The following is a 24,666-nucleotide window of genomic DNA, read 5'->3' as shown; positions in this document are numbered from 1 at the left end:
TGTGTCATCAATGACTCCAATACAGTTCTATCATCAAAATTGAATTTTACTGATATTAACCGACTATGAACATGAATAACACAATGAACTTAACTATCCACTAATTGAAAACATAATGAACCAGTACTTTAAATAAAGGGTAATATTTTCGGTTGGATGATATTTCCCATGGAACCTTACTGAAGTCAGGTGGTTTGATAATCTCTTTCTTCAACTCACATATCGCCTCACAAACTGCGCCAACTAGACTTGGCAAAACGGGCGGGTGGGCTGGGTCTAAACGGGTACGGGCCCAATACGGATCAAGGTATACGGGTCCAAAATATTGGACCCGTACCCTACCCTATGCGGGTACGGGTGGACCAGCGGGTACTCGTTTTTTCTCTCTCCAGATTTTAATTTTTCCAGTTTCACCCCAATAGTTTTCAATTATGACAGTTACACCCCCAAAATATCTATAGAGCATAATTTTGACACTTAGAAGATTTGATGTGGACAGTAGAACCTCTAATGCTCCTGCCTCAGATAATTTTATTAACAAATGTAACAGAAATTGAGAATTAATAAACTATTATTTGACTTAATTATAAGTAGATCTAATAACTTTTACATGTCTGCATGTCTGTCTTTCTGCTCTGATCTAAGAGTGCCTCTCACGTAGTTTTATCTTGGAATTATTTTTTATGCAAGAGTCTACTAGAACTTGTATATAATTATATTTAATTAGTTAAACGAACTACAATTTATATATAAGAAGACACCCAGTAATCTTCAAAAAAGCTTCATGCTTCCTACTCTAGCTTGCCAATGAAAATGAATCCTATTTCTCTCTTTGTTATGATACTTGTTGTTCAATTACAGCTCTCCGTAGTTGTGTTGGCTAATAATGTGCCTCCAAAACCCGTAACTAATAAGATGGCCAACAAGAATCTAAGAGGTTACAAAGTGATCAATGATATCAAATCAGAAGTTGAGAGACAGTGCCCCAAAACTGTTTCATGTGCAGACATTCTACAGCAGTCACCAGAGATGCCACGCTTCTAGCTGGAGGTCCATTCTGGGAAGTCCCATTTGGACGAAAAGATGGAAGAATCTCCATAAATAGAGAAGCCAATCGTCTGGTTCCTTAAGGAAATGAAAACATCACAACTTTGATTAATCTGTTCGAAAGCAAAGGATTAAACATCCTTGACTTGGTTGTACTCTCGGGCTCTCACACCATTGGTAGAAGCTCTTGCTCTCCAATCCACTTTAGGTTCTACAACTTTAATGGAACTCAAGGAACTTCTGACCTTTCACTTGACAGAAAATATTTGTAGCTCATTTTCTTGAGAAGAGTCAAATTCAACAATAGAACTGGACCCATTAGTAATTTCAGCTTGATTTAAAGGTCTACATCGGTAGAAGACCCTAATATTGCCTTTCAGCCCAATCACTTCATTGTAAAGCCACTTTTGTTCAGAGGACTCATCTATGTATTTCTTTTTTAAAAGCTCATATTCATTACCTAATACCAAAAATAGCAATTAAAATCACTAAAACAAAAGAAAGAAAAAAAGGCAAGAAACAATTGCCAAAATCAGTATCTGATACTCACTGAGATTCTGAAGATTGTCTAAAACACCAGGGCCAGGAAAACAATCAGTATTCATGTTCTTCACTTGATCTGAAAGACTTGAGTGATCTCTCTTCAAATCCTATAACATAAAGCATCAACATTAATCCCGAAACCAATAAAAAAAACAAAAACAAAGAGAAGACTCTAAATTTTATAGAACTTGATACAAACAGAGCAATTACCTACAATAACAAATAAACTGAACACAAATCCTTCATTTTCTGAAACTCAATTGCCTAAAATAAGACTAAACTATCCTACTTCTGTCAGCAAGAAATAAAGTGAAAGTGATACAAGAAGCGCCATTTTACCTGAATCTTATTGCTCAAAAATATAATCTTCTGCAATATTGGAAGGGTTGGCCCTTAAGCTGGAAAAATTTCTCGATTTGTGTTCGATAAATCATCCTCATCCATGAAATTGCTACTCTCTTCAACTAGCTCTAAAGCAACAACAAAATCCTAATATAAATATTCAAATGATAGAAATAGAAGAAGCAACAAATAAAGCAGTCAAAACCCTCACTTCGGTCACTAAAGATCTTAAAAAATAATGTTTTTAAATCACATGATTTCATCTTTTAGAGACCCAATCGAACATTAAACGAGCTTAGTAGCCGATCTCACTGGTAACCAAAACAAGAACCAACTCCTTCAATCATGACGATGACGATAGAGAGAGGAGATGACGAGCCGACGAGGATGAATGACGGCGATCGGTGAAGGTGGGTCTGGGAATGGGATCACGGTTCACGGATGAGAGTGATGACTGATGATGACAGTGATGAGTGATGATAGTCTACTAAAGTGAACACTGAACAGAATGATGAGATAAGAGATTGAGAGAATGAATTAGTGACAGTGATGAGAGATTCAGAGGCGCGAGAGAGAAGAGAAAGTTTGTTTTAGAGTTGGGTGGCGTTAGTGGGTTAAGGACTTAGGGTTCAGCTTTTAAAAAAGCGGGTACCCGCGGGTTTACCCGTGTAACCTGTCAAAAAACGAGACGAGCCGGGTACAGGTGGGAATTAAACGGGTCCAACATATTAAACCCATACCCTATATTTTTTACCTGGGTACGGACCGACCCATGGGTCTAGGCCGTTTTGCTAGGTCTAGCGCCAACATATCTAGAGATCGTCTCACCTGAATGTTGGAAATCCTCCATCATCGTTTTGATTGTCTCGTTTTCACAAACGATTGTTAGAAATATCATAACTTGTTCTTCCACACTCATCCTCCTGGATGGTCGCAATTTGCCTTGCTCTGACAAAATTTCACATAAGTATGTAAAACAATCTTTGTCCATGCGGCACTTGTCAAAGATCCTGTCAGCATGACCATTGAGTACTTCCAACATGTACTCATGACCAATTAATATGGATGTATGTCGTGGTTCACGCCCAATTGTTTCTAACGCGGCAACACCACATAGTTCAATGGCTATATCTGTCAGTGTTTCTTCTTCATCATCTGTAGAACGTTGTCTTCTTCCTGTAAGGCTAGACGATGCCATTTAAATCTACACATTTGCAAAACATTGATCCACAATTAACAAAATATAATAGTCAATATTTAATTCTAATGACAATCCAAAACGGGGTTGAAACATGTAATATCACATAAAACAGTAGCACAATTAATAAGTTCATATAATAGTGTTATAAATTCTAATTGTAATGACTAGTGCCCACTGACGCATACAAAAGGGCTAGCAAACACTTAGGAAATATAATGTCATCTACAAATTCAGAAAGTTTTTATAAATCCAGTTTGCCTTTTCCTCGGGCTAGAGTTTCACAAATATCTCCCGCCACCTTGGATTTTCATACAAGTAGTTGACAACCGGGAGGTAAAACTGTGTGGGTACTTGCATGGCCGTCATGATGTCAATACAATTGCTCATGGAAAACGGATCAGATGAACAACTGGTGTTCTCTTCGTCCCTCTCATCTACACTGCGATTACTAGCCCTCGATCCCATAGTCTGCCTCTCCACAAGCTCGTCCGTCAATCTATCAATGACAGCCACAAGTGAGTGTCCTGGGCCGCTTCGCCTGCTCTTATTTTTTGCTCTTCCATGGCTAGATGTGTTTGGCTATTTTTCCCCTGTCGTTTGATTTGGATCAGGTTCAAAGTCACTATCATCCAGGGGAACTGCGCCCTGATTGGAATAACTGGAGGTCTCCACCGGTTGAGATGTAGAGTTGTACGCATATCTCCTAGTGGCAGTTTGCTTCTCAAATATGATTTCATAAAGGTCCTTGTGAGGAAGGCCCTTGTGGTAGAATTGTTACGCCAGTGGGTTTTGCTAGTAATGCAAAAGAATAATATATTAATATTTGGCAGTCTGAAAAAAATATGCATACAATTATGGTGTCGTTGATTAATATTAGTTAAAAAAGTTGAAAATTTACCTTTAAATATTCTTGCCAAACGTCTATGGGACACGTTGGACTTTGCGACTCATGATCCCACCCCAACCTCGTGTGTTGCAGCAATTTTTGCCATGCGTGATATAGTCTTCGCAGGCAAAAGTACTTAGAGGTTAGTTGTGTGACATTGAGTCTCCTCCCAGCCACTGATGATATGTTGTCCAACATTTCCTGGTAATCTACTGTTTTAATTAAAGTACCGTGCACAGTTTTTGCCCACTCAGACAACAGGACCAGAAATTTGTGGGTCATCTCAGCAGACCAGTTCATGTTATCACCCATCTAAGGACAATACAGTGAGAATGAAAACCAACATTAGACACCATACGAATCACCAATCACATTACAAACAGACATATGCACATGTAAACACAGATAAACTTATACCTCGTTCGATCCGACACTGCTTGAAGACGTCAATGAAGGGGAAGATGCATGGGAAGGTATAGACAATGTCGACCAACAGGGTGTATGACGAACTCCAAGTCTAGAAAAAGGTTGAAACTTATGCCTCTGCTACAAGTAGTAATCAATCCTGCGACGTCGGGACAAATTATACTGACATTTGTGCATATGATCGTAATCTACAGAACAAATATATCAGTTAGTGAAATCCCAACAAATTATTTCCAATAATCTAATAATTTTTTACTCCCAAAATTTATCCATTACATACATCATGTTACATAAACAACATATGAAACTGCACAATATTTTGACGCATGTGCTAAACATTGTAAGCAACATAGCACATGCTGTTACCGTTAAACCCCAAAAACAAATCCATAGATCCAATCGTGCTCACGTGCAGATATCAGTTTCAGTCAACCAATTATAAAACGCATAATTACAATCGAAATTAAAAGGATTAATGAAAAGAAAAAACAGTAATAACACAAATTATTTCCAATAAAATAAAAATGAGGAAAATTGCGTCTCGGGTGTCTTGAAACCGAAGACGCAATTTGTAAATTGATTAACAAAGGAGTTTATGTCTAAAAATGTACAAATTACACATAACACTTTCCGTATGATAAGTTAATGAACCAATCAACAAAAGCAAACACAAATTAAAAGTACAACAAACCCCACGATTTACCTCTACAGCATAACCTAACATACATCAAGTGGATGACACGTGGAGATTAAAAAGGAGGCAATTGATCTCACATGGCCTTCATCTTGCGTCTCACACTCCCATACTTGGTAACACATATCTAAGACCAACACACACAAAAACAACAACAAATACCTGTAATTGCTTTTTATTGTCACATTTATTCACATTTCTTTTAATCTATGCCTCGTCCACCAAACTAAGAGTTTCAAGAATGGTGGAATAAGCAAAGAGACAATGGTCACAAATGGTGGTGGGTGGGTTTTGCAAAAAAACTGACGTGGGACAGATCTGGTGGTGTGGGGTGGTTCACGGTGGTGGGTGGTTGACAGTGAATGTGCGACAGATCTAGTGGTGTGGAGTGGTTCACGGTGTGAAGAAAACTGAGAAAATGAAGTTGGATGTGTTATGTTTGGTATTTGCAGGTGGAGAAGAAGTTGGATGGAAGAAGAAGAAGTTTGTAAACATGGTGAAGCACTGATGCAGTGAAGAAGACTGAGAAAATGAAAAAAAAAAAAATGAGAAAGAGAAAAAAAAGCTGCAAAAAGTCTTAATAGTAAAAAAAAAAAAAAAAAGCTGAAGAAGTTATGTTTGGTATTTGCAGGTGGAGAAGAAGTTGGATGGAAGAAGAAGAAGTTTGTAAACGTGGTGAAAAGAAGACTGAGAAAATGAAAAAAAAATGAGAAAGACAAAAAATAGCTGCAAAAAGTCTTAACGGTCAAAAACATGTCAGGATCGTTTTTTCAGGATTCATTGTTTGAATAATAAGCCAAACACTATTCAAATAATCGGTTTCAGAATATGAGAATAAATAATAAGCCAAATGCACCCTATAATCTTATAAGCTTATCTTTCATAAGCTCTATTAATTTTTTTTTGTACCAAACAGACTCTTTAGTTTTCCTAAACTAACTAATACTTTTTTTTTTTTTTTAATATCCTAACCCAACTCTAATTTTTTTTAGTATTGTTATAAATTACCTTTTCAACATTAATTATAAATCATCTAACCATATTATAATATATTAGTTTGTATAATGAGATAACATAAAATTTTGAAGTGTTAATTAATCGATTGAGATTGGTATATTTACTGTTAGAAGTCATTTGATCTGATTAACATTATACATAGTGTATGAAGCAAATGAACATAAAAAAGAGAGTAATATAGAAAAGTAAGATGAAATTAGATAAATATTTAAGAGAAACATTTTGTAATTTAAGCCAGATAAATATAATTATTGCTCTTAGCTCTTCAAGAGTATTCATACTTGGAGTCGGGCCCCTTTTAGGAATAGAAACAGTAGAGATATCATATTGTACGAAAGAAAGAAGAAAGAAGAAAGAAGAAAGAAGAAAGAAGAAAGGAAATGTATTTTTTATTTTTGACTTGACTTCTCAATACACTTTGTGCTCGACTTTATTTACAAACTAACTAACAAATAGACTAACTAAACTAATAGATAGTTACAACTAATATATGTAACTGCTACTAACTAATATCCCCCCTCAAGCTGGACACTGATGAATATCAAGGAGTCTAAGCTTGTGTGAGAAAACTGAAAGTGGTTCAAGAAAACAAAGAAAAATATAGAGCTAATCAAGAAATGATTTCAGATTAGTAATTGCAACTGAATGTTTAACAAAACTAACTTACATGAGTATTTCTTCTTCCCTTTTATACAACACTTAGAACTCAGCTCAACTGCTTAGTAGAAGCTGATCTTAATTAATACAAAGACAAAAATGACGATGCTTTGACAAATATTGACAAGCTCTTACTATTTTTCAGTTTCGCATCTGTATCCCTTTTCACCAACATTCCCCCTCAAGCCTGACTGGGGAGACAAACTTTGTATTTTTTTTTTTCCACCAACATTCCCCTTCAAGCTTGATTAGGGAGACAGACTTTGTATTTGTTTCTTTTCACCAACATTCCCTCTCAAGCCTGAATAGGAAGATAGACTTTGTATTTGTTTCTTTTCACCAACATTCCCCCTCAAGCCTGACTAGAGAGACTTTGTATTTGTCTTGTACTGGTACCTCCTTCTTTGGTTAATGCTTCCCTTTAATTTGGGTGTATCTCAAATCGGCAAGTCAAATACTACACAACAGATCAGTAAAGCATTTTCTAAACACTTCTGCTCTACAACACAATGTATTACTCAAGACAAGACTACTACACATCAGATCNGCCATGGTTTTCAGATGGGAACCTCCGATTGGGAGTTGTGTTTTGGGAGAAAGTGTGGGTTTGGTTGACTGATCTGGGTGAGGGGTAAGTTGTATTTGGAGGGTGGGCCTGTGAATAAACTGAAATTAGTTCAAGAAAAACAAGAAAGACACAAGGCTAATCAAGAAATATTTTTAGATTTCTTGTTAATGTAATTGAATATCTAAATGAATGAATAATACACGAGTGTCTTCTTCTCTTTTATAGAACACTCAGAACTCAGCTCAGTCTACTTAGTAGAAGCTAAGCTTATTTAATACAAAGTCAAAACGACGACGCTTTGACAAGTATTGAAGAGCTCCTACACTTTTTCAGTTTCACAGCTGCATCCCTTTTTACCAACATTCCCCCTCAAACTTGACTAGGGAGCCATACTTAGTATTTGTTTCTTTTCACTAAGATTCCCCTTCAAGCCTGACTGGAGAGAGTTTGAATTTGTCTGGTACCTCCTCATTTGGTTAATGCTTCCCTTTAATTTTTGCAATTTGAATTCGCAAGTCAAATATTACACAGCTGACCAATAAACATTTCCTGAATACTTGCTCTGCAACACAACAAATTGCTCAAAGCTACTCCGCAGGAGATCAACAAAAAAAAATTTCTTCCTGAACACTTCTGCTCTATAACACAGCTTAGATCAGCAAGAGACTTTTCTTCATGAACATTTCTGCTCTATAACACAGCTCAGATCAGCAAGAGACTTCCTGTTCTTCCTGAACACTTCTGCTCTATAACATAACTCAGATCAGCAAGAGACTTCTTGAATACTGAATACTGCTGCTCTACAACAAACTGTAAAAATTCTTCCCAAACACTTCTGTCTTTTATTCAGGCTGCTCTACAACAAACTGAAGAAAAAATTTCTTCCTGAACACTTCTGCTTTATAACACCATGCAAATCAGTAATGAATTCCTAACTCAAAAACCAATCATCAACAAAATCTAATCTTCAATCATCAACAAAATCTACTCTACAACACATCTCTGCAACACAGTGTATAACACCAAACACAATCAAAAATCAATAACATCAACAAAGTCTGCTCTGCAACACATCTCTACAACACAATGTTTTACTCAACACTATTACACTTCGGATCATCAGAGCACTTCCTGAACCACTAAAGAAACTTCTGCTCTATAGCTTAGCCAATAATCTACTCACGACACAAAAAAAAAAAAAATAAAAAAAATACCAAGTCTGCTGAAATGAAAGACAGAATATCTCTCTAATCAACAGTGTCAGTAAGAGCAACAATAGTCAATTTTTGGCGCAATTCAGAGAATTGAGCAGTAGACAAGGGTTTGGTTAGTAGATTAGCAATCAGAAGTTTTGAAGGCATATATTGAACAACAAGGTTTTTTGCTAGAACTTGCTCTCGGATGTAGTGAGCATCTATTTCTATATCCTTAGTTCGGGCATGAAAAATAGGATTGGAAACCAACACACCCGCACTAACATTGTCACACCAAATGATTGGGGTTGAGTATAAGCTGATTCCCAGCTCAGTGAACATACTTTGTAACCAAGTAGTTTTTGTTGGAGTTTGTGCCAAAGCTCTATATTCAGCCTCTGTAGAAGACAAGACTACTACTTTATGTTTTTTGGAACTCCATTAGATCAAGTTGGGATCCAAATAAACACAATATCCACTAATAGATTGTCTATCTTCAACATTGCTTCCCTAATCAGCATCAGCATAACACTCTACGATTAATGAGCTTGCTAGTTTTAATTCCAACCCAAAATTCAGAGTACCTTTTATGTATCTAAGTACTCGTTTGCAAGCCTTCCAATGCAACTCAATAGGGGCTTGTAAAAACTGACTGAGTTTGTTAACCGGGAAACTAATATCAGGTCGAGTAAGGCTGAGATTTTCAAACAATTCATTGTCATTACGACTAAGCTTTGTACTAACTACCATGGGTGTGGAGCAAGGATTGGCTTCAAACATTTTTTTCTTAAGAAGTAAATCTAATGCATACTTAGACTATTTGAGGTCAATTTCAGCAGAGGATCTAGTTGCTTCCACTCCTAAAAAATACTTGAGAGAGCCCAAGGTTTTGAGTGCAAATTGATCATTTAACTCTTTAACCAAATGAGTCATATAGACTGAATCTGATCCTGTAAGAATATATCATCCACATAGACCAACACATAGATAAAACCAGAATCCAACTTGAGACTAAAAAGGCTAGAATCAGAAATTGAATTTCTGAACCCCTTGGCTTGAAGAGCATTTTTAAGCTTGTCAAACCAGGCTCTAAGAGCATGTTTAAGTCCATACAAGGCTTTATTCAATTTACACACAAAAGAAGGGTGAGTAGCTGATTCAAACCCCATAGGTTGCTTCATGTAAACTGTCTCATTCAAGGTGTCATTCATAAACGCATTATTTACATCAATTTGTTGTACATCCCAAGAGTTTGTAACAGCTAGGGTCAGGATAATTATGATAGTAGAGGGTTTGATGACTGCACTAAAAGTTTCAAAATAGTCCAAGCTCGGCATTTGTTGAAAACCTTTAGCCACTAAACGAGCTTTATACTTTTGCAGGGTGCCATCTGCATGGAATTTAGTGCGAAAGACCCACTTATTTCACACAATATTCATATCAACTGTAGGTGACACAAGCATCCAGGTGTTGTTGTGAACAAGTGCATCTAATTCTGTTTTCATGGCTTCTCTCCAAGCAGTGCTAGTTAAAGCTTCAACAACTGTTAATAGTTCTGGTTCTATAATAAGTTGACTTAGTGTAAGATAGGTAGCATGAGGTAGAGCAGTATCACTATCAGCAGAGAAACCAGCTGCTGACTTGGCTCTTGTGATCATGGGGTGATTATTAACAGTAGATCTGACCTGAATATTTGTGAACTGTGATGAAATTTAGATCAACTTCAAGTGTGCAATTGGGTAAGGGACAATTGGAAGGGATAATGGGAAGATTAAAAACTGATTGGGAACTAGCTAATGGAGTTGAATTTGGAGAGGAATAGGTAGTATGTAAGTTTGGTAATCCAGAGGCAGTAGGTAAGATTGGTGAGGAGTTATTTGGGACTGTTGTAGTAGGATATGAGGTAGTTTGTGATAAGGGTTTGAGGACTGTAAGGCTGGTGAGGAGGTGGTATTTGAGACTGCTATAGTGGAATGTGTATGAGGCTAAGGCAGTGAAGTAGAGGGATGACTAACTGTTGTATTATGTAAAAATGACTGACATTGAAAGCCATTTGCTGGAGGAGGAGCAGAACTAGCGAGAGAATAGGAATTATAAACAATAACACATGGAAATTTGAAAGAATATGGAGTGTAGGAACTGACTAAAGAATCCAAATTATGACCAAATACACCAGCATCAAAATCGTGATCAGAGACTAGCAGTGTTTTCAAACCTATAATCTAAAAAAAGGAACTCAATTTCGTTAAACTTAAACACTAGGGGAAACAAAAATTTTTCCATCAGCTCTTAGACACTTGTATCTTTATGTAGCAAGCTATAACTGACAAACACATATTTAGAAGAATGGAAATCAAATTTGTGACTATTAATATTGTGAAGAAAGGGAAAGCAAGCATAACCAAATACTCGAAGACTATAATAAGAAGGAACTTGCTTGAAAAGTTTAAAATAGGGTGTGTTATTCTAAAGTACATTAGTAGGCATTACTATTTTGATGCAATTACCAAGTTGACACGCATCACAAAATGGGAAAGGTGGTGGAGACAATTTGTGAAGCTAAGACAATGATGCAGTTTTGGGAAAAGTAGATAAAATTTGTTAAAGTACATGAGCATGAGGGTGTCCTAACCTCTTGTGCCAAATTGTGTATTGATGAGGCTGCTTACTTACAAATAAACAATGGGTTTTTGTAATGCAGTCTAGATTATTATGAATATAATCAAGATTAGTGGTTGAAACAACATGTTTGTAATTGGTAGAATCCAAAATGGGATTACAGTCAAGACTGATTTTTGAAATGTTAGGAGTGCATACATCAGCAGAATTGGAATTTTGAACACAATCATTGGTCTGAACATAACCAGTAATTTTATTTAAAACAATAGAATCAGATGTTTCAGAATGAGAAGTTATATTTTCATTATTCAATATAGAAGCAAATGTGTCCTTCTCAGTGTGCAGAGCAGAAACAGGTTGGTTGCTCTCCAAATTTGATATAGACACTAGTGACTTATTATCAACAGAAACATTACAAAATATAACTATCACTAGACTGACTGTTATTAGGACTACTAGACACTGGAACTGCTGAAGACTTAGAGGAGTGATATAGAGTAGTAGAAAAATCAGTAGCAGAGAACACAGTTTGTGCATTTGTAGTAAAACTTTGGGATGGACAGGAGGTAGACATTAGCAAAGTAAAGGGTCTGTATGGAATATCCAGCTGATAAAGACCTCCTTTAAGTCCCCCTCGCAACAATATGGCTCTTGAGGCTTTGTCCTTTACAACACAGCAATTAGCATCAAACTCTACAACCATATTATTTTCTTTTGTAAACCTAGAGATATTAAGGAGATTTTTAGTGATTTTGGGTACACAAAGGATATTCTTCAAATGCAAACATTTGGAATGAAAGTTACTGGGAAAAAAATAGTTACCTGTATGGGAAATGGGAAGATACTCACCGCTGCCTACTTGTAGCTGTTCCTCACCATCATAGTTCTTGCAAGTATTCAGGTTGCTCAGGTTAAAGGTTACATGGTCTGTTGCACCAGAATCCATGTACCAGGCAGGGTCTGTGGGTGTAAAATGTGTGGCTGTAAGATGGACTTACTGAGTGTGAAGCATTGTTGAATTAGGATAAACAGCTCCAGGCTGTGAACCAGAAAAAAAACAGCTCCAGGCTGTGAACCAAGAAAAATAGTTGGTCCTGAACCAATTTAGACCAAGTGAGCTTGACTAGGTCTTGATGGCTGTTGACTAAGGACTCCAAAGGTATGAGTATTCACATTAGCGTATTGAGAGTTAGGATAATGTTGATGATCAGAAAAGACAGTTCTCTATGGAACAACATTAGGAGAACCAATGTACTGGGAATTATGGTACTATAAGTTTCCAAAGTAAGCATTCTGCTGTCTAGGAAAAGCGTTTTGTTGTGAGGGAACATTAGAGGGTGGATGACCATTATAGGTGGAATTGAACCTGTGATAACATTGGATAGCCGAATGTCCTACCTTATTGCAGACTTAGCATATAATTCTTCCCCTGCCAGTGCCTCGACCTCTGTCTCTTCCATAGACATGAGGTCTTGATCCATATGTGTTAGGGGCTGCATAAGGTAAGAATGATTGGGAAGGTTGATTGGAAAAAGTATATTGTTGAAAAGGCTAAGATGAATTTGAGTAAGACCGAGGACTGATATATGTTTGTGGACAGTGTGGATTCCCTAGGCATATCAATGAAGGAAGATTACTGGACTGATTATTTTCAGGGACTTTTGCTACATTATGGCTTGATTGATTATTCACATTAGCGACATTTTAAAATCCTGGGTTATGAACTGAAGCTACATGTGTTGAAGAGTTATAAAGGTCCACAAAATTGAACTTTTCTAGCCTTATTTCATACTTTTGCAACAAGAATTGGGCTTCTTGCAAAGAAATAGTATCAATCTTGGACTAGAATCTAGATGTGTCACTACCGCAACATCATATTCAAGATCCAATCCATCCAGTACATATTGTAACAGATCTTCATCAGACACAACTAATCCACTAGTAGCTAGACTCTCTGAAATATCTTTCATTTTCTTTACATACTGTCCAATACTTAGATCCCCTTTGTGTGTAGTTTGCAAAAGGTTTTTAAGATGTAAAGCCCTAGCCTTTGAATTTGTAACGAATTCATTCTCTAAAGCTAACCAAATTTCAGTGGAAGATCTACACTTAAATACAGAATCAAACATGCACTTTGAAATTGAAGCTAATAACCAATTTATTATGAGCTTATCTGTTCGTTTCCACAAGACAAACACTGGATTAAGACTTTCACCAACAGTACTACCAGCTTTATTTTGAGCTAGCTCATTTATAATATCAGAATCAAAAACGAAAATTGGGGGAGGACAAGCAACCCTACCTAATAGATGGTCCTCCAAATCGTGTGAGCCAATAGCGGAAATGACTTGTGAACTCCAGAATCGGTAATTATTCCTCGTCATTTGGGATTGATGACTTGCAAGCTTGTGGCAAGTTTTGTGGTGGTTTGATTCTGCACTATTGGCATGGTTCTTCCTATGTTGTTTAGCATCTTCAAAGAATCAAGATCGGTAGCCATTGACGTGAGTCACGGCTCTGATACCATGTGAATAAACTAAAATTAGTTCAAGAAAAACAAGAAAGGAACAAGACTAATCAAGAAATGCTTTTAGATTTTTTGTTATTGTAACTGAATATCCAAATGAATGAATAATACACGAGTGACTTCTTCTCTTTTATACAACACTCAAAACTCAGCTCAATCTACTTAGTAGAAGCTGAGCTTATTTAATACAAAGTCAAAACGATGATGCTTTGACAAATATTGAAGAGCTCTTACACTTTTTCAGTTTCGCAACTGCATCCTTTTTTACCAACAAGGCCTTTATAGTCTCATCTTGTCTAGGTGAATTAGAAATGGATTTGGGCCCATAAGTTATATGCCTATACTTACATGTTCGGCCAGGCCTGCTTGGGCTTCCTCCAAGGTTGTGTCTCTCTCTTCCACACGTTGGGCCAGTAGGGTTGCTTGGGTCAATGAATTGGGTCGAATCAATAAATTCGGTTGCTGTAGTTTAATCTTAGCCCAGATTTCTAGCTTTAGCCCATTTAGAAAAGTCGCCGTTAGGACATCTTCTCTCTCTCTCCCTATGTTAGTGCTGCAACCTCCTCAAACTGTCGACGAAAATCTAGCACTGATCCTCCTTGTCGTATCGACATCAGCAGCTCTAAGGGGCTGACCTCTTGTGTCCTACTAAACCTCTACAACAATGCAACCTTGAACATTGGTCAGGTCATTGCCGCTGTCCTTGACTTTGTCCATTGGTACTAGTAGAGTGTTTCTCTTACCATTTAGAGGGCTGTTGATAAAACCTTGTGCTCATTAGGGATCTAATTTATCGAGAGATAACGCTCCACCTGGAAGGGTCCTCACCGGAAAAGAGGGGTAGCTCCAGTTTCCGGCCATGCAAGTCTCGGCGGTTCCACCCTTCTCTGCCTTGATTCGACCGTTCTCCACCCTGGTTCCCAATTGAGTCTCTTTGTCCTCCGTGAGGGTCGTGTTCAGTGTGCCTTTCCCTGTCTCGATTGGGTTTTTTAGACAAGTTTCTCTGTCGCTCTTCTTCCTTTTCGTCTTTTCTTCACATCCAGTTCTACATGTCCATTAAAATTTCTCTCATCAAGTTCACTGTTTTAGTTACCTTGGCGACGTCCCGCTGAACCATCGCCATTTCCTTCTCAACACTTTCAACCCTGTTCTCCATTCTAGTACCAACCATACCCCAGATGATCTGCGAGCTTTGATACCAGATTGATGGAAACCTATGATCTTAACTAAATCACCACGCCAATCACACCAACAACCGTATCTCAACACAATATTATACTCGTAAAAAATGTAACAAAGCAATAACAATCCAGCAAACAATATATCAAGACAGTAAAGTTTATATATTTAGACTTAATAAGAATTGGAAAAGATAACAATTAGTTTTAGGAATAAAACAGTATCACCCAACTAGTCTTCGAGGGCCAACACCTCCCATACTCAATTCATGCACAAAAACAAAGATGTCCTCTACCCCTGCTACCACTGCCCTTTATTCTGACACCAGGATTCTAATAACTAACAAGACACCTGTCCCCACTTGTTTTACCCCTTTTGCCCCTTTCTCCCCTTCCCTGTCTTACGTTAATACCATTTGGATATATCAGGTCCATCAATGTAATAAAAGATAATGAATACATATCTTTCCAATAAACCTAGTAGAAAGATGCAATAATTCAAATAACCCAAAAATAAAAACCAACGCGCAAAGAAAAGGCTAGATTTGTTATAAAAAATAAAAATCATTGCATAAAGATCTAATAATTTTTCTAGTGTTCGTGTTTGTTTTAAACTTTTAGTGTTGTTTGTTTAGGTTTAAGAAGAAGATGAATCGTCTATTACATCCTTTATTTTCTTTCTCTTGGTCGAAGGTTTATGGCCATGAGAAAGAATCCAAGCCAAATAGTTCATCAGTTATTGGGCTACTTGAATTCTGGCCTATGGGCTTTTGAATATCAAAATTAAGATGAAATAAACAATCAAATAAAAATGATACACTAACATTCAATTTTATTACTTAATAAAAATATTTATATTAATAAAAATATTAAAAATTAAGTAATAATAGACGGTTTATAAGGACGTGTCAAAAAATTAAGTAAAAAATTTAAGTTACATTATCCTGACCCAATAAATAACTATTTTCATACTATAAAGAAAAACATTTATTATCATTTGAATAATATTATAATTTTAAATATAAAATTAAATTAAATATACAAAAATTAATTGAAAAATATTTACTAATATTATTTTTAAATCCATAAATTATTTAAGAAAATATAAAATAATATCCATAAATTTTAATTATTAATTTGCTTAATAGTATAAAAAGAGGAAAATAAATAAATAAAGTTGCTCCCACTCGGGATAAGGAGTCCCACGCCTCTCCACGAGATTCCTTATCCCTATCTTTTGGGATTAATAGGACGGGCTTGGGATACATGTTATACAATTCCAATATGTCAAAAACTAGCAACAAACAAAGGATTGGACTGAACTTATCACTGAATTTTATGCATTTAATTTCTCTGTTGGTGAATTTTTGCATTAGAAAATGATGATTCTTAATCTGATTTACTTTAATTTAAAAATTAATTAATTAATTTCTCTCTCTCTCTCTCTCTCTCTCTCTCTTTTTTTTTTTTTTATCTCTATGTTAATAAATTTTTGACATATTTCTCTTTGTTTAATTGTTTAATTGCTGCATAAATGTTTTATAATCAAACTGTCACAACTTTTTATTTGTTTTACTTCATATAAATTGCAATACCCTATTGTAATAGTTCCATGATATCAAGAGGTTAGTTGAGATGTATGTAAGTTGATCCAAACATGCATAATCCTTTAAAAAAAAAAAAAAAAAAAAAAGACCCCCACAACATCTGACAACAAAAAATTATTGCCACACATCAACTTATGAACTCTTCAATCTTTTGGTTTCGGTGGTTCATCATCAGCTGAAAAATATATTAGATCTTCGTCTTGTGGCCCATCACAGTCAACATTTGTTGTTGATCCGAGAAAATCTTCATCCAACTCATATGAATTCCAAAAACTAAAGCTACCGGATTTCTTGGCCCTTGGCTTCAACTCTTCAATATCTTTCTCATATATTGGATGTATCCCACACTTCTTCACCTTCAATCTTGGATCACGTGTGATGGGAATACAAAATGTCATATTTAACCCCCTTAATGTTTAGTCTTTTATATGTATTTGTTTCCTAATTGTACTCATTATTACTTTATTTTGGTTTAGGAAGCAAATGGAGGTGTTAATTGAAAAACGGAATTAATTAGGGGAATTCGGAAGTTTCACCAGCTGCTTCGTATTCTGGGCATAATTCTCTCATCCGAGCTCCATTGAGATGATTCAAAGTGCTGTGGAACGCTAAGAAATAGATCTACAACTTTCATGTTTTGAGTTTTTAGAGATACTGACTGAATCAAGGTTGTAATTGAGCTTGAATTTGACGCACCTGCATTACCCGTCCTGGAGCGTTCTGACTTGTTATGCAAGTCAGTCTATTATTGCACGTTTTGAAGACATACTGCTGCACAAAATTACAGCTGAAACATCACTTCCTATTTATTAGACTTATTTTATTTTATTCCAATTAGATTAAATTAGGTTAATGTTATTTTAGGATAGGAGAATATTTCTTTTAGGAGATTGAGTGGGATTTGAATTCTTAAATTAGTTTTTAAAGGGAGATCAGAGGAGGTTTTGGGGGACCACGCCTCTCTCTCTTCTCTTCTCTGAAATTTTCTTTCACTTGAGTTTTTGTGATGGCCATGAGCGGCTAGAACTTTTGTAACTTGGTCGAAGGAAACGGAAACCTCGGAATCAAATAAACTGTGGATCTTTCTGTTTTAGTGTTAAATTCATGTTTGAGTATTGATTTTATTCTGTGCATATTTTCATGATTGATGCATTTAATTACTAGGAGGCCTACTAGTGTATTATTTGTTGAAATCTACTGCTAAGTTTGATATCAAATCCGTAATTGTTTGATCCCTCCAACTGTGAAGCAACTAGGGTAAGTTTTGCTGCGTCAGGAATTAGTAACCTTACGAAGAACATTCAACTAAATTAAATACAACCGCTTGTTTGTTTGTGTGTTTTAGTCTTCGTCATCTCTCTATTCTTAAGGCTGCCACTAGATTAAATCTTGACGCTTGTCTAGGGTTGTTTAGGGGTAAGATTAATTGATCGCTTGTTTCCTGATTAATTACAATTAAGGAGAGATAGGAAATTATTTTCAACGGTGAATTCAATATGTGAATTGATTCTTTGCATCAATGATCAGTTATAAGATTCTGATGGTGGATGTTGATAGAGACCAAGTTTCGTTATATATTTTGAATTCGAATTAAATTGTTTTTTTTGTTTTTGCAGAGATTGTTTTCTGTTTACACAAAACCCCCCAGCTTTATTCACATAACTCAAATTCGGCTAGATACTCTTCGTGGGATCGACCCTGACTTACACTACTACGTTTATTTTTGTTTTAATTCTGGGTGCCTACGACAGCACGCCAACGTGGTATAAATAAAGCTCAACAAAATCTTGATTGAGTCTTTCAGCCAAAGCATAGAACAGCCAAAGATGGTCTGACAAGCCTTGCCTGAATTCTCTTCAAAACCAATCTTAGACTCTCAAATAGATGGATATTGGTCACCATGGCAAGAAATCCCATGAATAGGCTGGTGCTCATGGACATCAAAAACACAGCAGATAGCATATCCCACCACCTTGTTATCATAAGAATCTGAAGGCCTTTCTATTTGAATAAAGAAGTCTCACTCTGATGTTGAACCACTCTGGAATCTCACTTCCAGGAATAACCATCCCAAAATCATCAATCCCATTTCTGTATGTTGGCTTTGACATTGCCCACTCAGAAAAGAAAGAAAATTTATAAAATAATGTCTAACTCAAAGATGAAGAAGAGAAAGAGAAAGACACTGACCTTAAGGAACTCTCTGGGCATTGAAGATGCCAAATTGTTGCAGTAGATCATTTCAAGCATTTACACATGAAAATTCTGACAACGTGGAATTGCATAACCTTAATGCATTTGATGTTGTTTCCAGTGCAACACAACCATTTACATAAATATATCTTATGTTGGAAGAAGTTCTGGTAGAGATCTAAGTCTCTTACAACCATTCAAGCTAAGCTCTTTAAGCTCCAAAAGATGTTTGATTCTTCCAGGTAGTGAAACAAAATTTGTTTTTGCTTAGTTCTAATTTCCGTAATGAAGAAAAGCTTTAAAAAAGTCATTAGGAATTGCTCCTTCCTCCTATTGCAATCATAAGAATATATTTTTTTAAAGATCTGCAAAACTTGACAATTGGCAATCTAAAAGTCTTCAAGAAAAGTGAAGACAACGAGTTTGATGTTGGTCCTTTGCACCCACTAAAATCTAACTCTCAAGATTCTTCATAAGAAAATGGACGCCATTGGTCATCTTATCGCAGATCCAATTACATCAAGTGTCCTTAGCTTTTCAACTTGCCCCAAAGTCTCTGGCAAGTTATCAATTTTGAGCATCCAGAAAGATTAAATCTTCGAAGAGATTCCAAACCATTTATAGTGACGGGAAGACTCACAAGATTTTTGCAGTTTTCCAACTAAAATCTTCAAGTCCACTCAAAAGTTCAATTGACATTGGCAGTACTTTAATAGCAGTTTCCTTTAAATAAATGACATGTAGACATCCAAACTTCCTACAATCTCTGGAAACTTCTTCAATTTGTAGCACCAGATAGATTAAGTCTACGTAGAGATTCCATATGAATCTGGTTAGGCAGGTTGTAAGACTTGTACATTTCATCATATACAAATAATAATCTTTTTGTGAACCAACAAAGATGGGTGAATCTCACGCAACATTGTACAACTTTGAGATTCACATTCTCGAGATTCGGGGCAAATGTGAAATCTGGTGTCTTGATTAGGTACCTACAGTTTTCAAAACTGATAGATTTCAAATTGTTGAAAACTGTTAAAAGAAAAAAAAAAAAAAAAAAAGTTAGACAAAGATGTGGTTTTCTTAATTTCCCATATTTATTAAACATAAAAAGCATAAAAATATTCCATATATAGTTATTTTACTCATAAAAATTAAAGTAGGAAAGTGTAATTGAATTAATCTTACTTTTATTCTCTGCTGCAATTGTTCAATGCGGCTCTGATCCATTTTCAGCTCAATAATTTTGTCCAATTGCAAATTTGGTGGTAAGGATTTTAAAGGATATCCTTCCCAATCAAGTAAACGTAAGTTGTTGAAAAGATAATCAAGGCCTTCTGGAAGTTGAACATTGTGGATCTTGAGTAATCTTAGATTGATCATTTTCGAAAATGCTTTAGCACAACAATGGATATTTTCTTTAGAAGAGTTGAACATTATGCTTTCAACCACTTTAGTTCCCTTGAAATAAAAGAAAAAATAAAATAAAACAAGAGATAGAGAAAGCAAGCTAAGAATTAATAACACATGAATGAAACTATATAGACATGAGTGCTAGCTGCTTCAACATATAAGTCTGCTATTAACATTTTAACATAAAACTATGTACAAAATAACGCTTAATTGGGTTGCACAAAAATTCTTACAAGATAACACGTGTTATTTTTATGAAAATTGTTCCTCATTGAATGCACTTAATCTTACATATGATTACACTTATTTTTACTAAAGGAATTATTATTTTGTAAATTTTATAAATTTTCATGATTTTTTGTAGAAAAATATCTTTATAAAAAAAAAATCATTTCTAAATTTTACTAGTAAGATAAATAACTCTTTTTAAGTTTTCAAATAATTTTTTATTTGATTTTTAAAATTGTTAAAATTATAGGTTTTTTATATTTTTTTAATTTAAATATATGTTTCCGTCATTTTCACAAAAATCTAATTGAAGTTTTTTTAGTTAACATATTTAGAAATTTGTTTTCATAAAATGATACAAAAACCAATCATGAATCTTTAGAATATGTATTTTACTATTTTTTTTCCTATTCTTCTTCAAAATAATAAAAAAATAATTATCAATTTTTTTTTTTAATTATAGATCGTACTATTCTCATTAAATGTATAAATGTTTTCTTTCATGATGTGTATGCTCATGCATATTGTAGGTATCTAAACTAAGGAGAAATAAAATTAACTAGAAACAAAACGATAATTTTGGAAATAAAAGTTCTTTTGAGGAACAAGAGACTTTAATATGCTCAACTGGACTATAAATTGGTCAACAAATACAGAAAAAAAAAAAAATTACAGATGCATGTGTAATCTGGAGAGGCTAATTATGTGCTAATTGTGCTAACAATGCACTAGCTCACTCCTCATATAGATATTTAATTAGTTAAAGCAAATGATGATTGAAAAGGTGCACATGATTATAAAAAAAATTGAATTGCTTACTGTGTTTCTGTCAATACATGATGAATGTCTGCTTTCATCCACAATCTACTGCATTTTCCAGGCTCTTCGGGACACTCTCTCTTAACAATTTGTTGACCCATTTGTTGTAACAAATCATGCATCCACAATGTATTGTCATGTAAAATAATTATGAGCGATTTATCGATTAGAATATCTATTCCAATATTTGGAAAAAAACCACAACTTTCAAGAATTCTTGTCACATAATATCTATCCATTCCTTTAAAGAAACATGCTATATCAAGAAATATGTTTTTCTCTAATTCTTCTAGCCCATCAAAGCTTATTTGAAGTACATCTAGTATTTCTTTCTTACAATCTCTTTTTAGTCTTTGCAATGCATCTTCCCATATATGAACTTCTCTTCCATACAAAAAGTAGCCCAAAACTTTAAGAGCTAATGGAAGACCACTAGCATACAGTACAACACATTTGGATAGCTCTCTAAAACTTTCTAAATATTGATGTTTCTTAAAGGCTTTTGAAATGAATAATTGGCCGGCTTCAGTATGATTTAATTTCTCAACCTCATAAACTCCATCTACTCCATGGCACGTCAACAAACTTTTGGTTCTTGATGTTATTATGATCCTACTGCCCATTCCAAACCAATCACGCTTGCTAGCTAATTTTTCTAATTGCTCTGGATTGTTTACATCATCTATAACAATAAGAACCTTCTTACACGATAGCCTCCTTCTTATCATGCTTGTTCCATCAAAGACATTGTATATGTTGATGTCATCTTTTCCCATACCCAGAATTTGTGAGAGAAGCATCTTTTGCAAAGAAACTAGACCATCTTTTTAAAAAATTTCTGTAACATTAGCCAAAAAACTACTACCTTCAAATTTATCAGAAAAAAAGTTATAGACAACTCTAGCAATTGTTGTCTTACCTATTCCTCCCATGCCACAAATCCCAATCATACGAACATCGTGTGACTCAGGACTTATAAATTTCTTTAGTTCCTCCAATCGTGAATCTATGCCTACTAGGTTCTCGACACTTGTGTATTTTGAAAAACATAATTTGCTTGATATTTCCCTCACAATTTTTTGAATAAATTGTGACTCATACCTGAAGAATGGAAAAGATCAAGAAGAAATCGTGGTTACAACTTACAACACTAGCTAGTCATGAATATACTAATGTATAAATAGTGCCTATTATAGAAATTATCTACATGCACCTATAAGTTTATACACATGAAACTTTCATTTTTCCTTTTTGTTTAGCTTTACTTTTAGCATTCAGTCACTATTGTAGTTATATTGTCTCTATACTTTTTGTATGATATACTATCTGTCTTGGTTACAATAACAAGGAAAATTTAATAAAATTATTCATGCCTGTCTAAGAAAAACAGAAAAACCAAGTTATAAAGTACTGCCCTATGTCATTTTCCATCATTACTTGGTGAAATATGAAAATGCTTATTTTATTAATTATCTTTTACATTAATTAATTTATTATTAAATACTATTTGTATAACATAAGAATTTTGTTAATTAAATACTTCAATGTACCAATACTTTTAAATATCAATTCAATGCTTAATTTGTAGTATCAACACTCATGACTAACGCATTTAAACAATCAAGTCATGAATATCATTTTCATAATTCATTTGATAACTAAGCTTTCCACTATAAAAAAAAGAAGAGATAATTGTCACATACCCATCATTTAAGTCGAATCCAGAGTGATTGGCCACCTTTGTCAAAGCATTTCTCCAAGTTTGCACCTTTCTAGTATCTTCTCTAAAAGTTTCTTCATGTCTGACAAAGGCTTTTTCAAACTCTCCTTTTTGTTTTGTAGCCACGGAAGGATCCCCGTTATAAAAAACTGGAAAAAATTTTATATTCTTGCAACGAACAATTTGAACAAGTTCATCTAAACACCATGTGGAAGAAGCATATTGTCTTGAGAAAACAACAATCACAAATCTTGATTCTTTAATTGCATGATTGAGCTCTGGTGAAATGGGTTTTCCTTTCTCAAGTTCTTTGTCATCCCTAAAAACACGCAATCCTTTCTGATTGAAAGCAGTACACAAATGATCTATAAAGTTCTTCCTTGTGTCTTCACCTCTAAAGCTTAGAAAGACATCATATTTCCAACGATGCGAAGGAGATTTTGATGAAGAGGCTGTTTGCATGATGAGTTTACAAGTTTGTTTATATTGTATATGCAAACAATTTCATCCTCTATTAGAACCTGAAAAATTAATTGGAAAGGTAATCAATTTCTTGCGGACCATCTATATGTATTTTCTATTTCCAAAAAGAATAAAAAAAAAAGAAATTAAAAAAGAAACAAAAACAACAATAGATTTTCTTGGCATTAACCCAATCGTAAAACAAAACTACAACACAAAAATTACATTTTTATCCATGTTGTAAACTTAAACTACAAAAGGAACAGAAGAAGATAGCTACCTTCAGAAATGGAAATAGCAAACGTTAACCCTCTCTTAAACAACCTCAACGATGAACCAAGTCAAATCTTGCGACTCAACCGCCTACATCGTGAGTCGAAATCGCTTCAAAACCACTTGGGTCGCCGAAAAAACTCCGTGGCAACAACTCTAAACCTTGTTGCACAACAATTTTAACCAATCCAAAACTCGAAACTTGCCAATCCGTCACTATAAGTCAACACTCAAACATCACCGAAAATATGAATTTTCAATTTCCAGAAAAGAAAAAATAAGTTAAAAAAGAAACCACTAATTTATATCCTGTAAATCTAACATACATTATCAGCTAGCTTGTTTAAAATAAATATATAATGTTTCACTCTTAATTAAACTACACAAAAGTTAAAAATTTACGAAATCAAAGATTGTTCAGAAAATAAACTTACAGCACTATGAGGGTGTTACTGCAGTTATATGAAGGAAGTTTTTTCCGTTCGATTAGGTAATTGTTTCAAAGAAAGAACTGCTTCTGTCAAAATGTTTGATAAGGAGCTGATTTTTCTCCCTTCTTTACTCACTCTTGACAGAATACTGCGTTGTAAACTCTAGAGAAAATACCAGCAACCTCAACAGAAATTTGGTGGAAAGCCCTTTTCCTTTCTTGACTTTGACAAACAATTTGACGCCATACAACAACGTCTTTTTGGATTCACAAAATTTTCTCGGTTTTTTTCTCTTCTTAATTCTCACTCTCTTTAAAGAAAACTATAGAGGAAAGAGTAGAGTAGATACACCAAGCTCTCAAGAAGTCTACGGGGAAATTACACATAAACTATTTTCCCTCTTGAGTCTTTGAATTACCTTTTTACTTTTTCCTAAGCCAGCATGTGAGCACATATGATAGTCCCATATGCATGCTTTCATGCTTTTTTATTTTATTTAATAATTAAATGTTATATTGTTACTTTTATTCTCAATCCAATAAAGACATGCACGGTTCTCTATCCCTCCCTTGTCCCCATCAAAGACCGAGACTATCTCACGTCTTTTATAATAAACTTTTAG

The 24,666-nt window shown here is 34.9% G+C and overlaps 2 protein-coding genes and 1 long non-coding RNA gene across 3 annotated transcripts; all 3 read right to left on the bottom strand.

Annotated features, from left to right (window-relative positions):
- Positions 1-1,371: 1,371 nt before the first annotated feature.
- On the bottom strand, positions 1,372-1,947 carry LOC116115908. Its single transcript, XR_004125747.1, has 3 exons — positions 1,930-1,947; positions 1,598-1,697; positions 1,372-1,507 (listed from the first exon to the last, which is right to left on the bottom strand). It is a non-coding gene; the product is annotated as an uncharacterized LOC116115908 (long non-coding RNA).
- Positions 1,948-19,871: 17,924 nt separating this feature from the next.
- On the bottom strand, positions 19,872-24,450 carry LOC116115933 (TMV resistance protein N-like). The gene is made up of 4 exons (XM_031402071.1): positions 23,621-24,450; positions 22,862-23,399; positions 21,159-22,259; positions 19,872-20,035 (listed from the first exon to the last, which is right to left on the bottom strand). Exons 3-4 carry the CDS (start codon positions 21,956-21,958, stop codon positions 20,026-20,028), a joined length of 810 nt encoding a protein of 269 aa, XP_031257931.1. The 5' UTR covers positions 21,959-22,259; positions 22,862-23,399; positions 23,621-24,450; the 3' UTR covers positions 19,872-20,025.
- Positions 22,771-23,340, bottom strand: LOC116115953 (TMV resistance protein N-like). Its single transcript, XM_031402080.1, has one exon. The coding sequence runs from the start codon at positions 23,338-23,340 to the stop codon at positions 22,771-22,773; it is 570 nt and encodes a 189-aa protein (XP_031257940.1).
- Positions 24,451-24,666: the final 216 nt, after the last annotated feature.

This window comes from Pistacia vera, unplaced genomic scaffold (genome assembly GCF_008641045.1).
Source record: "Pistacia vera cultivar Batoury unplaced genomic scaffold, PisVer_v2 Contig757, whole genome shotgun sequence".
Classification (NCBI taxonomy): domain Eukaryota; kingdom Viridiplantae; phylum Streptophyta; class Magnoliopsida; order Sapindales; family Anacardiaceae; genus Pistacia; species Pistacia vera.
The sequence above is the reverse complement of the archived record's forward strand: the minus strand, read 5'-3'. Positions and strand labels throughout refer to the sequence as shown.